We start from the raw sequence: 17,734 nt of genomic DNA on the forward strand, positions 1-17,734 counted from the left end.
CAATATAGGTGTTTTAGAATGTAGTTACTGCATTTTAGCTGGTGGCATGTAGAATGTAGCCTAGAAACTAAAAAATCTCTAGGTGATCTTAGATTATTTATGGCAAATGTATGGAATCTAGCCATTCATTACAGTGTAGCCAATGTTTTTAAACCTATCGCACGCCATGCTTATGGAAATGCAGCCGAAGACATGACCGCCAATCCTGCACGCATCTTCCTTCATACACAATTTGATTGACACTTTGCACATTTGTCATAAGTATGCAGCTACCCTTCACGACAGAAATTCGGACTGTAGCTACACACATAATGACTATCCTCTCGCATCCCCCTCTATGACTACATCTCTCCACCCATCTACATGCCAACTAGACAAGGACAGCTAGCAGGAACTATTGGCTATTATGCACACACGCGTACTAGCACCTCCTCGAATTTCACATACCTTGCACTTCTGCCCCTACCTGAGGGCGTTCAACCTACAGCACATTGTGACCATACAAATGGTGAAAGGCGCTATACAAATGACGCATTAAATAACACCCCATTTACTTTAGTGATCAGCACTAACCAGACTGATAGCAGTGACCAGATGTTTGCCTTTTTGCCAGTGCACAACTGTGCACCTTTACTTGTTATTACGATGATACTTTGGAGAGCAAGAGAGGGTGTGAGAGAGAAATTGTGTGAGTGCAGGATAACGAGAAAGATGACGCGAGGGCGACAGCGAAATACACACTTGTACCCACCAGCCTACCCTGGCTGTGAGGTGACAGGCTTTCCATGATTGGACTGTCTCCATATGTTTGAATGCTGATGGCCACTTCCTGCTCAGCCCAAATTATGGATAAGGGGAGAGTTTCAATGCTTTCACCCTGCTCTTAATGAAGGACCACTAGAAACCCACTAGAGGACTGCTGCAGCAACCAGCATCCAATCACTGTGTACCTGACCTCTGCCTTCAAGTCGAAGCAGGCCTTCCTCTCGAGGAGTGGTGGGACCAACCAATCTGAAGCCGTGCTCTGCATCCATCACATCCCCAAGGTTGGAGTAGCTGCCGGGTCTGGATTTGACCTGCCTGGGACTGGACTGCACTGTGGATACCCTGCCCCTTGTTACTGTAAACTTAACTGGCATTCTCATTTCATTGTAGGGACGTTACCACCCTGCTGCGGCAGTCTCCCACCACAAAGAAGGGCCTGCCAGCCCTCTTGTGGTTCACACCATCCCAAAAGCTCTCAGTCTACTGTTCCTGAGGGATCCTCCCATGCTGCTGGAACTGGGATCAAGAATTCTTTGCCCCGTTCAAGGGCTTTGCCCCAGCATGACCTAACAGCTGGTGGAACACTCAGAACCACATCCTGAGAGCCTTTAGCAACTTAGCCCCAATGTCCAGACCATTTCCCTGGCCCAGTTTGTTAGATTTGCGAGTTGGAACTGGGAGTCAAGATACCCTTTCTCTTTAAGTGTTACTCCTATCCCCTTTCTCTTGAATTCAGCAGAATGCCCTGGCTTAAAAGGTAGCCACATCAACAGGCCTTCTGCAGTGGACCTTACATCAGGAGCCCTCTTTACGGTAACCCTGGGGCAAGGGACTGGTAGTCTACCCTCTCCATACCAGAAGAGCAGTCTGGGAACTTTCTCCAATTAATTGTTTGAACACCGCGATTAATAAGACCCCCTGCCTGTAAAGGAATTCACTCCTGAAAGTGTAGGACTGGACATCTAAAGCATTATTCTTCCGTGTACGAGTGTACAAGACATTTTACGTCTTGTGAATTTACCGCCATCTTTTCTCGCTGACTCTAGGCATTTAATAGTGTGCATGCCTATGTCTAACTGGGCTAAAAGCTAAAGTGTCTGGCAACCCATTTTGGTATTATCAGGCTCTGTGCATCTATTTACTAGTTAAGTAAACTCACTATTAGTGTGTTGCTGTTAATGCTTTCTTGTGTCTAATAGTATTTGCATAAACACCTATATGGACCTCTTACTGAACAGACTTTGCACTTGTTAACAGCGCTCAAGGGATTCAGATTCTTGTGGAGTGAGGGAAGTAACAGACATGTTTCAGTTACTTGTACAAAAGGTACCGGGCAGCATAAAGTGCTAACAAAAAAATTAAAAAGAACTGTCCTATTATTTTAAACATTTATTTTCTTGGACGTCTGACAAGTGAACATCTTATGTTCACACCAATAATTAGATGTGCTACAGTTCAAGTGCACCACGCACACTCAACATACCAGTTTCAAAGGTACTGAAAGGCCGTAAGCGTATAGTGACAATGAAAACAATCCACAGGTGGGTCCATATTAAAACCGACCTGCGCTGATGCAGCAGAAATATCCCTTTAAAAATATGTTGGTTATTAATTTCTATTGTTCCATGAGATTTAATTTCTTTAAAAAAATAAAATGATCCGTAGAACATGTGTGCACATTTCACAATATCCACAACTATTTGTCCATGTAACCCAAAAAAACCTCTGGAAATCAGACGCACTAAACATTCAAAAATCAAGCTGCACTTTTCTAATGTAGTTCCACTGCGGTGCCTTCTGGCGTTTCTCTGCTGGTTATTAGCAGTTGCAAAATGTGTGGGTACATTTCTAGAACAAAGCCTCTATATGCTTTTGAAGGCTACAACCGCAGACATACCTGTGGTTTTCCACACGACAACAACAAAATCATGAGATCAACAGGAGAGGAGGCGCAGCAGTACAAAAAATGCATTGTTTCCGCTGTTCAGGACGGGCTCGATCCAAACTGCTTTTCCCCGCGTCATCACGTCAACTAATCCTGACTGCACCATCCATTTGAGTACGCTAATAGGACTCCTTAAAAGAGGCCAGGTTCGTTCTAACCTGTGACCGGAGAATTCACAACCTTCACACGCACAGCCAGAATCCCACGACATGCACCCAATTCGCCCCCTGCTGAGGGAAGACCAGTTTTGCAATACCTTGAAGTTAACCACGGCTGCCCAAGAGGCAAGAAAGTCTTACATATTAGGAGTCATTCTTTAGCTCAAGAATCCCCGTGGTAGCGAATCATTAACACTTGACCGCACCTCAAAGTGCACCTGGTCCCAGGTAAAACTCACCGCCTTTGTGGATTAGTAAATGTTTGTTTTTAAACCGTGCATCCCGCTGGAGATGCTCACTTCCAATGGCTTATGGGGCATCCCGCTTGGGCGACAGGTTAGGCATACAAAAGGGAGGTTCCCATGGGAACAGCCTACACAGCTGTATGTGCCACAGAAACACGCTAGACACCCCCTCCGCCCTCCTATTTGTCCCAATGTCATTTTTGACTAAGTTGCTCATGTATTTTCCTTGGGATTAAATCGGAGGTGGTACGGGCTGCCACTCAGTGCACAGTTGGAAACACCCCTCTTATGTTACTGTGCTGACATTACCTACCTGTCGCAAACAGGATAAGAACATGGCATATGCCCGCCTGAGTACCTTACATGTTCCTCCAGCAAACTGCTGGCTTATTAAATATATAAACTGTTCCCCCAATTCACTGGGCAGCGAAAAAACTCACAAGTGTGCATGTGATATATACACATTTCTGACCTAGTAAAATACCCGTGCCCAAGTTAACACCCGTATCACTTTTTTTGTGAAAAGTACACACAAATAAATCACACAAACCATATGCGAGTACCTGGGTCTTTATAATTGTCTTTATCTGCACTTAGATCAGTCTTACATATTAGGAGTCATTCATACTCCGGATGTTCTGTGCCCATGTGGTGAGTAGCTATATCTATTTATATTCATCTCAGATGAATCCCACTAAGACCTTGGTTGGGAGGTCCGGGTTCCTCTTCTGTTAAGGAAACAGGATACTTAAGAGTAGATTTCATTCAGGAGATCATAATATCTGCCAGCACCATGACATTTTGGGACCTCGCCTTGGGAAGGATAACTTTTAGAACCTTGATTACCCACAGTCGTCTACTTAGCGCGGATGAGCTTCTGAGTGGGATATTACTATTTGCATTGTAGGGCGATGGGTGCTGCATAAATTAAAGATTGTATTTCACTGCCTATGGAGCCATTAAGTCAAACTTAAATCTGTCTTTGTTTGCCCCTCTCACCCACTGAGCCCAAATCCCGCGATTGCAGCAGGTCAAGTCACTCTTGGGAGCGTGCGTACCTATACACAGCACGTAAATGGGTTTTGGGGGGGACAGTCTGGTGTATTGTGCAGAGTAACCCACTACCGGACTTTCCCCGACAGCCATAAGGAGAAGCATGCAAAGTACTCTGGTCCGGTTCGGCAGTGGGTAGCAGGCCAAAATGGAGGAGGCCGTGTAAGAGACCCCAGCCAGAGCCACAGTTTTGAACCAGGGAGCCAACAGATCTGGTGGGGGTGCATTGTGTATGCAGACGGACTGGGTCCCCCCCTCTGGTAAGAACAGACGGGTTACAGCCATCCTGATGTGCGATTGACAGCTAGGCTGGAATGAATGGGAGAAACCTGCATAAAAGACGAGTATTTGTGGCTTGGAAGGCAGAGTCGATCACTGGATGAAGGACTCCCACGAAGAACTTGGAAGAGACGCCTGCTGCAACTCCTGGACCGTTGATTAGCAGGGTGAAGCCCTACTGCTGTGCTGAAGCTCCGAATTCACCTAGACTAGAGAAGCCATGCAAGGACGACTTCTCCCTTTGAGTTGGTGGGACCAATCAACTTCAAATTAAGCCCGTCTGGACATCCTCTCAAAGCTAGTTGCATTTCTATTGCTGCAGGAACCGAAGTGCCAGGGAGAGGAACACCAGATTGTGTGCGCTGGAGTCGGACCCGAGCGCTAGGAAGATCCTCCTGACTTCCGTGATGCAGGACTGACCAAGCCTGAGCCACCTCAGAGTGCAGGACCCCAGAAGCAAGGAAAGTCTGAAGTGGTATCCGAGAACCGCGGTGTTGCTATTTGCCGTCAGACACGAGGAGCTGAAACACTGAAGGGCCGCTGAATTGAAGTTTTCCCATTGCTGCCGCTAACCTACCCATTGCACAGCAGGAGTTCACAGACGTCCTCCCTCTTGTCCTCATGACTGAGGCCCAGGAACAACAGGATCTGCAGAGCTGTACGGGAACAGAAGCCAGCTGGAACCATTTCTTCTAACCAGAGGTACTGTAAAGTCTAAGAACTTAAATCATGTTGTGTAGCCTTACTTGCTCTCAGTTGAGACCTGTCTTGGTTACCTTTCCGAGTTGCTAAAGCTTTGCCCTTCACAGGACTCCCAGCTGATGAACCTTCAAGTGTTCTATTTTTCTACAAACATTTCTAAAAACTTTGTGCAAGACTTTTTACCTACCTGCAAAGGAGATCATCAGCTCCCCTTGCAATTAACATCGGCTGTCCTGGCTCCCTGAGTGACTCTTCTTCCCTCTGACTCTGTGCTTTATCTTATCCCCAGGAAAGGGTTTATTTACTGAACATTGGAAGGGTTCCAAAGTACTTACCGGTTTATGAAATATTTGTTTGCCTTTGTTTTATTCCTCTATTCTATCTTTTCCACCAAACTCAGCATTGCTCTAAATGTACCAGTGATAAAATCAATGTCCACAGTGTCCTAGCTATGTAGGTCACCTCAGGGTGTAGGAAGTGTGTGTGCCATCCCCAATGGGTATCATCTGATTTAGAGAAACCAAGTGTGTTTTGAAGTGTATTTTAATTGTTACATATATTGCTCCCTTCTGAAGGCGTATACAACTGACCGAAATAAATTAATAATTGTCTTATCAAGAAACCTTGAGTGCAAGTGTTTATTTGGATAACTGTACTGTGAAACTGTCACAACATTATTGCTCACATTGACCCCTCTTGAGATAAGCCCGACTGCTCAGCCACACTACCAACCTGAGTAGTTCAGACTTGTACCAACGGTTAGGTCCATATTGCCAGGTGGTCAAGATTATTGTAGTGCACCCCAAGGGTACTGCATACAGTCTTGCCTAACATAATTAAATCTGTAAATATTTTTATCTCCCTGGCTGTTCAACCAATACCTGGCACTTCTTGCCCAGTGCATTGCCGCCCTCTGCCCCAACTTCCAATGCTATGCAGATGACATTCAGCTAATTTTTCAGGATACCACTCTTCTCCCTCTCTCATCTCTCATCTCTGTCCGCCATCCAGGAGTGGTGGGCCGCCAATGATCTCTGCCTTAATGCCAGTAAGACAGATTCTCATCGGCACACCAGCTCCCTCCGTTCCTGCCACTCTCTGGCCGGCTTCTCTTGGCCCTCTTCCTGCTCCCACCTGTGAGGCTAAAAACCTCAGGGTCATCTTCGACTCCACACACTCCTCACATCTCTTTCGTAAGAAGTCACACTACCAGCTGCACCTCCTCAGAGGTATTCTCTTCCTCTCCTCTCCCCAAATGCTCACTGTCTCAAGAGCTCTGGTTCTCTCTAGGCTGGACTATTGCAACGGCCCCTTTCTAAATCTGCCCGCTTCTAATCCCCTCCCTCCTGGCTACCAGTGGCTGCGAGGATTAAGTACAAAAGCCTCTGCTTTGTCCACAAGGCCTTCTGTGGCCTGGTGCCTCAATACCTTCAACTCTCTCTAAATGTCTTCCATCTTGCGCTCTTCGCTCATCTGCCTCGGACTCCCTCAGGGTCAGTCGCTTCTCCAAGCAATGAGTTGGTGGTAGATCTCTTTCTTTGGCTGGGGCCTCCCTCTGGAACAGCCTCCCTACCGATCTGAAACTTGAGGAGAATCATCTCCGGTTCCGCAAGCACCTCAAAACCTTTCTCTTTGCTTCTGCTTTCTCTCCTCCCCCCTGCTGAAATTCCTAGCTGAAACTGCACTGGTTACCTGGCCACTCTCTGATCTCGCCACTCTCTGGTCCCCCCCACCAGTCGCACACCTGCACTGCCTTCCTGGAAACCACTGCACTTGGGTACTGTTTTCTGTATCCCTACAGTTCCACTACCAGCACTTGACACCCGATGTCTACACTTACCCATGCACTTGCCACCAGCTGGCCGTACTTTTTACTTATTGTTTATTTATTCTATTATCCCATTTACTGCACTGTCCCCTCCACCTTTTCCTCGTACTTTACTCCCTTCCCATGCACTTGCGCGATCTGAATGACACCTGGCCAAGTACGATCGTTGTCTCCGTCCTTCCCCCCCCCCCCGTTTCCTCCTCCTTTGCCTTGTCGCGCCTTGAAACACTTGTGTATAGGTGCGTTATAATTGCCATATCATATCTGTAGTGTAGCAGGAATCTACAACTACGTTTAAGGGTTTTCTGACCAGACAACAAAAGTTTGAAAAATAAGGGCATTATTAAATCAATGCAACCAGAGATCCCTTATTGGAAGGAGACTCACAGAAATAAACTCCTGTCAAAAGTGATGACCTATTGTATTGATTTTGCTGCATATTGCATTACATCCATAGTACAGAACGTCAAAGTGCATTATTAAACATGGTTTACTTAGGATTCATATTCAAAACAAATGTAGAACAATTTCAAACGATGTGCTTGCTAACAGTGTTTGCATGTTTTTGTTCACTTGATGCAATTACCTAGATGTATGAATTTTTGGGGGTAAATCGGCACAAAGCCTACACATGGAGACCAGCAAAATACTTGCAAAATATTAAAGGAAAGCTGTTGCAGTGAACTCGCTGGCTCAAAGTTGGCGCGGGATATACAGTTGACATGCTTGCGGTGTACTTCCCCCGTCCCCAGAGTAAATGTTCTGCGTGAATAGCGACACTAGAAAAGTTGTCATGCAAAAGTTGCAGGCGCATGCACAGCAGAGTGCTTTCTGAAGGCAGAGAAATCCACGGGACCGTCGCATACCAGTGGATCACACAATAACAAACAAAATTTGTCAAACTGAATATAGTGTACGAATGGAATGTTGGTATTTTAATAAAAAAATGTTTTGTATGATTGTATCAAATAGTGTTGTAAAGTTAGATTAAACATTTCAAACACCATTTTAAAATGAAGTTCCTAAAATGCCATTGTTACTTTAATTTTCAATTGACTTGAAATAGTCTGGAGAAAAGTTTGGACGGTGTTCGTTTTTATTGCTGCAAGACATTTTGATAACTTAAAATCTAAATCTCACCGTAGGGTTTGAAATGTTCAGCGTTTTCTTTTTGACACGCCGTTACTCTGATGGGAGCGTTGTCTTCTTTTGCGGCCTAGGTGAAAGGCCTGCTGCTGGCCGAGGCCAATTTAGAAACATTGGTTGCATCTCTCGAGGAGAGGACTGCTTCTCTCAAGGTGCTGGGAAGAGGGGCTTCCTTCCATGTGCTTATGGAGGCTCCTGGGAATTATTTCAGTAGCCCGCTTTGATTCCCAAACCCATTGAATTGGTTGCTGAGGCGGACAGGTGACCTGGATCTTTGTTCCCATTTTTGATTGGTTTCTATCCTGCGAGCCTAATGAAACAGTGCTGGATTAAAGGAGCATCACGTTTAGACCATTCTCTCGCAACCGCCTCTCTGGCACCCTCCTGGCCATGACTCAAACTTCCTGGGACAATCTTCCAAACCTATATGGAATCCAGGGCTCGCCTCCAATCTGCACTTCTAAATGACACTATGTGGTGGACCCGGTCAAAGTAAGCCCTATGAAATACGATTTTTATTGTAAAACAATTTACTATATAAACAGAAGACACACAGACGCCACAATTGGCAAACTGTCACCAAACTACTTCTTGCTCCTCTTGCTCAGCATCATATAACTTCTCAATGGGCTCATGCTCCACATCACAAACTGCCTTTCAATCAATCTGTGCAAGCGTGCTCTCTCTCTCTCTCCATCACTCACTGTATGACCTTGTCCGCGAGCGCGCCTCTCACTATGCCGCGTTCACGTGTGCATCACTCCCCCCCATCTATCTCCCCCAGTCTCTTTCTTTCCCCCGCTCTCAGCCCTCACCGTCTCTACCAGCCCCCTTTTCCCACTCCCTCTCCAACCCTTCACTTCCTCCCTTTGAGTCCCTTCTGACCCCTGCATCCAAGGGTACTCTCTAGGTCCCCAGGTTCCATGCCAGTCGGTGTGCCTAGCTAGTATGCCTGCCATCAATGCCCCGCCCTGTTCTCACATCGCAGTGCCTAACCCAGTCCCATGTCCAGTGTGCCTACCTTGCTCTGCTGGAAATGAGCCTACTCATCTGCCTGTAATGCATATGGTTCTGATTTCTGCGCCTTTGTGTTCCCACTTTTCTGTGTAGCCTGCCTGTTATTGCCAGGGGGGTGGCAGGGATTTGGGGGACCGAGTGTCTGCTTAACAAAGCACCTTCACCGGGGTCCGTTGAGTCCCTGGCCCAAAACTGTGGTTCTGCCTGGGGTCTCCCCACACGGCCTTCCCCATTTTGGTCAGCCTCTGAATGTCCACACTACAGTCCTAAGCTGGGAAGGAACCAGGAAACTCGAGTTAAAAAGGGAAGAATGACTAGCGGCCAGAGAATGTGAAGCGCAGGAGTTTCAAAGGAGCATGAAGGAAAACTGCTGAAACCCGGGAGATCCTCAGTCGAGAGGATACGGCCAGGTGAGGAGAAAAGGAAGTGTGCAGAGGGCGAGAAGCTGTGCATGCCTGGGATCTGAAGAGGCAGAGAAGAGCCACAAGAACTGAGTTAACGCCGGAGCTGTCCACACTCTAGGAGTGTTCCCGACCCCGCAGTGAGCAAGCCCATGGTGAAGAAGGTAACGGGAGCAGCGGGAGACCCGGAAAGGGCCAAAGACAACAATTCACTGTGACGAGTAGGATGAAGGTTAAGAGTCAAGCCCAGTGAAGAGCACATAGGGACTAATCCTACTTGTCCCATTGCGCAGATAATAGTTCAAGCAAGTGAAGAAACTTTAGGGACCCAATCTACTCATCGAGGGTCACAGCATCCAAATTTAAGTGAACAAAGTAGCAAAGAGACACTGCAATTTGTCATTAAGGATAAGGGTCAAAACCCAAAAGTGATCAATCAAGTGCCTTTTGTCCAGAAAGAAAAAAAAGGGACCCCGGAGGTGGAAGAGCCCCCTTTCAGAATTGAAAGAAATGATTCAGGAAGTCACCAATAACTATTGAAGAATAGCTTACTGAAGTTCAGAAGGTTTGTTAAGGGGAAGGGAGTCATTCTCTGGGACCTTTTGGTAGTTTTGCTTAGTGGTAGGGTTAGCATAGATTAGCTTTGGGACGGAAGACAGACTATTGATTTGGACTACACTATTGACAAAGAGCATCATAGTTCGTTTTGTGTTAGGTAGGGAAAACGTTTAGAATAGGGGCAGGAAGGCCTTTTCCCATCATATAAATAAAGTAATACATTTTGGAAATGTCACCTTTGGGTCCATCTCCTTCTCTTGACCTACCACAACTAGCATACATCAAAGTTAGTATGTTACTATTGGTATAGTACTGCCCTATTGAACATTATAAGGGCACTCGAAATCACAAGGAAGTTATGGGCTTTAAATATAAAAAGCAACACATCCAACTCATGTTCATTCCTTGGAAGTGTTACTAAAATTCTTAAACATGTAAAACACTTACCATCTCCCATTTCATCAGAGAAGGGCAAGCTGAACACTGCTTCATCTATCATCCGGTTGGGGAGGTTTGTGTAAAATCGTCCAACTGTGGTTTCCAAGTTACTGAGCTGATTCAGGACCATCATGCCCCCCTTCACCACAGGCAAAGTTGTTCGATCGGCCACACTGTACTTTGCAGAGTTCTGCTCTGCCAGATCCCGAAGAAAAGCCAACTCCTTCAAGCCGGTCACTCCCTCTAAAAAGGACATCAGAAATAGTTTGCATTCATCATTTGGTTTCTAGACAAAGGTTTATGTTTAGGACAACTAAGGGCAAAGCCTCTTTACTGGCTATCCATAAAACAAACTAATCCCACCACATGACAACTCAAGAAACATTTTGAATCTGAGGGTCTAAAAGAGTACTAAATGTTCAATTTCAACATGTTGCAAGTAAAAGAATACCGTAAAGGATAATAACACGAATATAAGCTTGGGAAACGAATATAAACTTTGTAAACGTACTTCACCTTAACCCTTTGAGTGCCCAGCCTGGGACCAGAGTGTTGGAAGGCCTTTCCTTGAACTCAAGTTTAGTTTCAGGACAATAGGGCCTGACTCTTCTGAAGTGGTCCCTAAATTCTCAGGAGGAACAACCCATTTCTATATTCCCACACTTCAGTACCGACAAATAAAAGGGGCTAGGATTTAATTTAATTCCCTTTATAGTATGGCTCCCCTCAGGACTATTTCCCCTTTATATTATACTTGCATATTAACTTAGTGTGGCTATTTGATGTGATGTCACAGAAATGTTTTGAATTAAACGTTGTAACATTCTGAAACAGTAAATTCCACACATTGGTCCACTTTACTAATCGGCTCAACAGATTTCTCTCTGGCATGAAATAATGCAATTGTCAATATGATAGTACAAATGGTAAATGACTTACAGATTTTTGTTTAGAACTTACTTATACATTCATACACAAATTTCTTTCCATCTCAATGTAACTGGTTTGCTAATCCACACGCTAAGACTTGTATATCAATGGCATGTGCTGTTTCTATGTGACAAAATGCAAATTTGCATACTCTGCATAATGAAAAGGACTTCAAACAAATTTCGTTTTTATACCACCTAACAGGGCATTTGAAGTCTAACATTTTTAGAAAGAAATTAACTTGCTACGAGTTTCTATTCAAGAATGAGAGAAATAGTGAATCCCACTGTAACATTCAAAAGGCATTTACTTTTCCTTTACCCAATATTCCGTAGAAGATATTTGGTTTACTGCCTGGCTGCAGAACAGCTGATCGCATTACTGTTAGTTCAGGGCTAAAGATAGTCTTTTGAAGTTCTTGGTGTTTCAGGGCCTGGTGGATTTTAGATAAAATACTCTGTTTTTCGAGGTGTTAAGATTCCATCAGGAAGGCCCGGGAAACTGAAATATCAGATTAGACAAAACCTATCCACTGGGCAAACTGAATTCCTTTCCTTTATTTTTAACAGTTTAAGCCCACCATACACAGATACAGCCCACAACCCCCCCTCAGATACCAAGTTGGGCCTGCCACTGTCCTAGTTCCAGAGACTCATCTTTATGGATCCACTTCAAATGAAATCCAGTTCCTTTTACTGGAGGTTTGGTGAATTGAACAGAAAACCAGGTCAGTGCTCAGCCCAGGTCTAATTTAATTTGGTATCATTCACAATTGCCACTTTTAAAGTTACATTTTCTTTTCCCCCCTAGATTACACCTTTTCAGAACAGTGCAGTTTACCCATTGTATTGGTTTATCAAACTCTTATGCACATTTTTCACCATCTGTAAATGTCCTAATCCTACCATTTCTGTATAAAAAAGAAATAGAACCAACAGCAGCAGAAAATACAATTTTATTTTTCTCTGTCTCTTTAAAATGCTGCGATTTTCACCTCGGACTGAGCAAGTCTAAATTTTAATAAACGTTGCAGAGTGCTTTAGTGTCCTTGGGAATGCTTATACAGGGCCTTGCCGTTAAAAGCTGATTTGAGGTGACATGAAGAGATTGTACATTTTTCTTGCACATGTTTTTTTTCTAATGCTGTGGGCAGGCCGCAGCTTACATGTTTGTTTTTAAAAAAGCACGTTGCTCCACATCTTTTATATGAAATAGATTTCCGTACTGCAACCCCAGTGTGCCTTTCTCAGTACTTAAACACAGCTGCTGATCAGTTCTCTACGGGAAGAAATTAAACAGCCGGCTTGTGCCCGGAAATGAAAGGTAATTTCCTTTTCAGGGCAACCCAGATTCCACTTCTCTCCATCAAGAATAGTATTAGATTTTGTAGCTAGTAACAATCAAGGAATGGAAATGAGACAATCTGTCCAGGAGAGTTTGAAGCAGCGCCGTTGCTAGTACTGGTTGGTTGTAGTCCCGGATAGAAGCTCAGGCACTACAACCAAAAGGCTAGCTAGCCCGAGTCCCAACAGTCCTGACATTAGCGTAGCCCCAGAGCTTCTCCAGGCCTAGCAACACCTCGGGGCAGTATTTTAGAAAACATGCAAGCTAGCCTATGGGTCTGTCTTACTGAAATTGCTAATGGCTCTGAAAAGCTACTCATGTCTTAGCCTTATGGAATGGACATCGACACCAACTGGGAGGGTAGCCCAGGGGGCAATGACGAAGCAGGAAACCGTACAATGAGAAAAGATGCCACTGAAGCCTGACTGAACACCACATTCCCTTATTGGGTATGACAATGATGCTTGGGAATTGCCTGTAGACTAGGAAACTTTTTTTTAAACCTTTATTTATAATTTCAACAGAAAATACAATAAATCAACCAACCAAATACCATGAAACAATTAAATAACTAAAACACAACATCCAATAAAAAAAACAAAATGGACGAACCTATATTCAATCATATACATAGACCCCATCCCAACACTTAAACATAAATTGCTAAATGAGACGAGTATAACTCAGTAAATTTTTTACAAATCTTGCCACGAGAAACCAATTTATTTCTCTTGTAAATCACCAATTCAACCTTTGCAAGATTAGGCATCTCCTCAATCCAGTCATCAAGTAGCAGGGCAACTCTAGATTTCCAACCTCTCAGGATTAGTCGCTTTCTGACGATAGCACCTCCGAACAGCCATTTTTTCTGGGAAACCGTCTATTCGCTCAGCAATTCATCATCTCCCAAAATCATTGTTTTTAAATCCAGGTCTATGCTCTCACCCAGCACATCCACACAATTCTCACATACTTTTGTCCAAAAACCACTTACTCTAGCACAGCTCCATGACATATACTCAGGGGTACCGACCTGCTGGACACAACCCCAAAATTCATCTGACTCTAAGATACCACGCTTCATCAATCGCTCCGGGCACCAATAAACTCTATTCAAGATCTTAATTTGCCTAGATCTTTGCCCAAGATTTAGTGAGCAGAGCATTACATTCCTGCACATATTTTGCCAAACTGCCGGGGAAATATCAAAATCAATTCTACTCCATTCCTCAAGAAGATCATCGATCATCATTATTATTCTTGTACTTTGCAACAATCAACTTATATAATCTACTAGCCAATCCTCCTTCCCCCGGTTTCGGTTTAGTCAGAAAAAGATTTAAATCCAAGTAATATGACCAGCCACTTTCACCAATAGATTTCTTCAGACACCTATATTCAGCCTTCGAAAAACCTAAAATGTCCCATTTCTCTTGCACTTCATCTTCAGACATCCACCTTCCACCTCTCTCAAGAACACCGATCCACTTAACTCCACCCAAAAACCACTCTGGCCAAAACAGCAATCTTCCTTTATGTCGCATCTTCGGATTTAACCAAATTGAAGCTTGCAGTGATCTTAGAACATCAACACTCAACCGTTCCAGCAGCTTTCTCCAGGCCTCCCTAAGAAATTCCATAGTAGATAACTTCACCCATCCCAACTTTGATTGAGTAGTCACAAGAGTGCATTCGGAGTCAGCGGGCCAGAAAAACTCTGCAAAAGACCAAACACCTGTATCGCCTTCCAAAAATGGAACGAACGACTGGCCCGAAAACACTAAGTGGTAAGCTCGAAATTCACATTTCATAGATAAAGTTCTTCACATTTTTTTAGATTAAGAGGTCGGTTTATGCCCACACAGGGAAACACTTCAATCCTAATGCTACAAACTAGGTATCAAGATCTAGATGCAGCAGCATAGGAGAAAGATTAATAGACACAGGGGTAATGAGAAAGAACATGAATGGGAAATTTAAATGTATGTAATTTTAGGACTGCCTTGAGAAATTAAGTGGTCTCATTAGACAGATTTCTAGTGGAGGATTAAATTAGTGCTCAAAGCAAATTTCCAGCAATGGCTGCCACTTGGAGTTTTTCAGATGGCTTTTCAATGGCACTAGGAACTCAAAGATCTGCACACGTGGTAATGAATACATTGTATGGTAAAGCACTTTGGCTATTGTCGCTAGATGTTGTTATCTTGGAGCCAATCCAAAAAGGAGATCACAGAGTAGCAGCATCACCCCCAATAACAGACAATTGTAGGAAAACATTTGTTTTCAAGAGTTTACTACATTTTTAGGTGGTCATCCGTATTTGACAGTGACAACGGCACCCTGAACTGAAAAAGATCTTGCTCACTTTCTTCTGAGCAGGAACCACAAGGCCCCTTTGCTCAACTGTAGGCAACAGTTTGAATGATGCATAGCAAATGAACTTCCCCTGAAAAGCAGCACCCTTCACAAACCACTGCCCGACGGAACATGATAGGCAGTTTTAAAAAGAACTAGCTTTGTACAGGTAACCAAGATAAAAGTTCAAAGGATGTGGGTGACAGTCTTGGTAAAAGGTGAGCTGCTGAATTTTGAGTTGCATTTTGAAGTTGCCTTTTATGACAGGCCAAGGTAAAGTTGCAATAAACAAATCTTCAATAAAAAGCCATTGACATACGTAACTGAATGTAGCAAAGAAATGATGCAAGGAAGCCGCTTGAACACATCTAGAAAGCATAACAATCAGATACCAATCTGTTCCTTCTACAGCCTTAACAAAAACACTTTCCCCAGAGCATGTTTTTACACCATTATTACCCAACCTTAATTGCGTCTCACTTTGTCGAGTCGAGATTTGAGCCTGTGAGCGGCAAGTAACGTAGACCTGGGAAGTCGCACAATGACTTACTGGTAATCTTCATTACACCTAGTTCCACTCTTCCTCATCCTAGTATTACTCTATGAATGCCCCTTTAACCCTCCCTTCTATAAAGGATACCGCTTACCTCCTAACATATGAACATGTTGAAGAGACTCTTTGCCATTTGGGTTTTTGAGCAGAATTTTCACCTCCTCATTTTAAGATCTTGTTAATTCCATCTGATCCCCATTAATCAATAGATTGGGTTATTTTGCAGAAGCCTGAGCAATCCCAGTCTTTGGTGGGGCCTTTACTTTAAGCTGTACAACTCATCACATGTACCCAAGATTGCAGAACAGTTTCTGCAGTAAGTAACCAAGCTGCAGTCAGGGGGATAGTTCAGTGAACATCTTGAATTAGTTCGGCAATGGATAGCCACACATCTGAAAGGAGAGTTTAGTGTAATGGATTAGGTGTGCTTGAACACAGCACACACAGACACCATTAAAGCACAGTCCTGACCGCAGCCGGGATGGTATTCCAGTATGATGGAGAATTGCAGGACTGTTTCCTGGTCTCCTCCTGCAAGGCAGTTTTATCTCAAGACTAGTGATGGTCTGGCTCCTAGAAAAACATGTGCTGCCTGAGGGGGGTCAGTTTTGTAGCAAGGCGGGCAAGCACTGTTTGCCATGTATGCAATATAGGGAATTTGCACATTTGAGGAGAATCCTGACAGGGAGAGGTAACCACTATAGATGCCATAGAATGGGGCTAATGCGATCGAATTTCTTTGAACTGGTTAGACGCAGTGTGCTGTGCCACCCTCATAAGGGCCAGGTTTATAAGGAGGCAGTTTCCCCCCTGACCCCCATCAAATGTGCATTCATGTGGGCCTGCATCAGTGTGTGGAAGTCCTGTAGTGGGGCTTAATCTTGTGGAAGAGTGTGAGCTGATACAGAGAGGTCTAAGCCTTTTTGTTAATATGCTGATGGAAGGAGAGGTCACAGTTTATGAGGAACCAGAGGGATTTGGCAAGGGGACAAGCTGAGGAGAGCATGCTAATCAGCCATGCCTTGATTCCTTGTTTGGATGGGTGACCGAAGAGCACACATTCATTTTGGTTGAGTTGAGCTTTAAGTATTGTCACAAAAGTCCTCAGTTCAAGGGTCTTCATTGAAATAAATGGAGGTGTTCACTAAGGGCCACCCCTTTTGTAAAAAAATAACAAAATAAAAGCACCACACCATGCAAGGTGGTTCCCTCCCTAGACTCCCTAAACCCCAGGATGGTCACTAGAGAAACCCTACTGTATAATAACGGTCTGGCTGGTTCTGATGGCCATATACCCTTTTCTCGCTCACCCTCTGGCAAGAATCTAGGCAATTAACCTAGGTCCTGCAATATGAATGCTACAAGAAGCTGTGCGTTCCAGTCACATAGATCCCAGTTGGTCTTCCTTGCAGGCTCTTCCACTCCTCACCCTGATGTTCTATCACTCCTGTCCCTTCTACACTCCTCTCTTCCTCCCACTCTGTTACTCTTACCACTCCTGTACCCATGATGTTCTTTCTTCCTCCTTCCCACCTCTGCCCTCTACTACTCTTCTCTACTCTCCACACAACTAATCTCTTCAACTATAGTGCACTACTCTCCACCCACACCTATTCACAGTCCTCCTCCTTTCAGACTCCCACTCATCTTCTCAGCCAATTTCATTCAGCCCCCAGTCTCCCTCTATTAGTCTCACTCACATATCTTGCACACACTTACACTAACCAATACCTCACCTTGCACACGCCTTCAGCAATCCTACATGCTCCTCTGCATGGTCTTTAATGCCTCGTTTTATCCTCCCCTTCTCCCAACATTCGTTCTATCCGTCAGCTGGTTCCCCTGGGCCAAACACTGGCTACCTTCCCCTAAGGGTTACAGGTAAGAAAATGCATAATGGATTGTCCACTCCCACCCACTTTGAATGATATGATACATGACATGAAATTTATAATGCGCCTATACACAAGTGTTTCAAGGCGCGACAAGAGAGGGGAAACAAAGGGAGGAAAAAGAC

The 17,734-nt window shown here is 44.3% G+C and overlaps 1 protein-coding gene across 1 annotated transcript in view; it reads right to left on the reverse strand.

The window, feature by feature from the left end:
- The window catches only part of CACHD1 (cache domain containing 1), a 648,022-nt gene that overhangs the window by 191,525 nt on the left and 438,763 nt on the right, over window positions 1-17,734 (reverse strand). Inside the window, exon 9 of the mRNA XM_069641991.1 lies at window positions 10,545-10,778. Coding sequence (XP_069498092.1) covers window positions 10,545-10,778 — 234 coding nt within the window. The remainder of the gene's footprint in view (window positions 1-10,544; window positions 10,779-17,734) is intronic.

This window comes from Ambystoma mexicanum, chromosome 1q, assembly GCF_040938575.1.
Source record: "Ambystoma mexicanum isolate Mex_15411 chromosome 1q, UKY_AmexF1_1, whole genome shotgun sequence".
NCBI classification, from domain to species: domain Eukaryota; kingdom Metazoa; phylum Chordata; class Amphibia; order Caudata; family Ambystomatidae; genus Ambystoma; species Ambystoma mexicanum.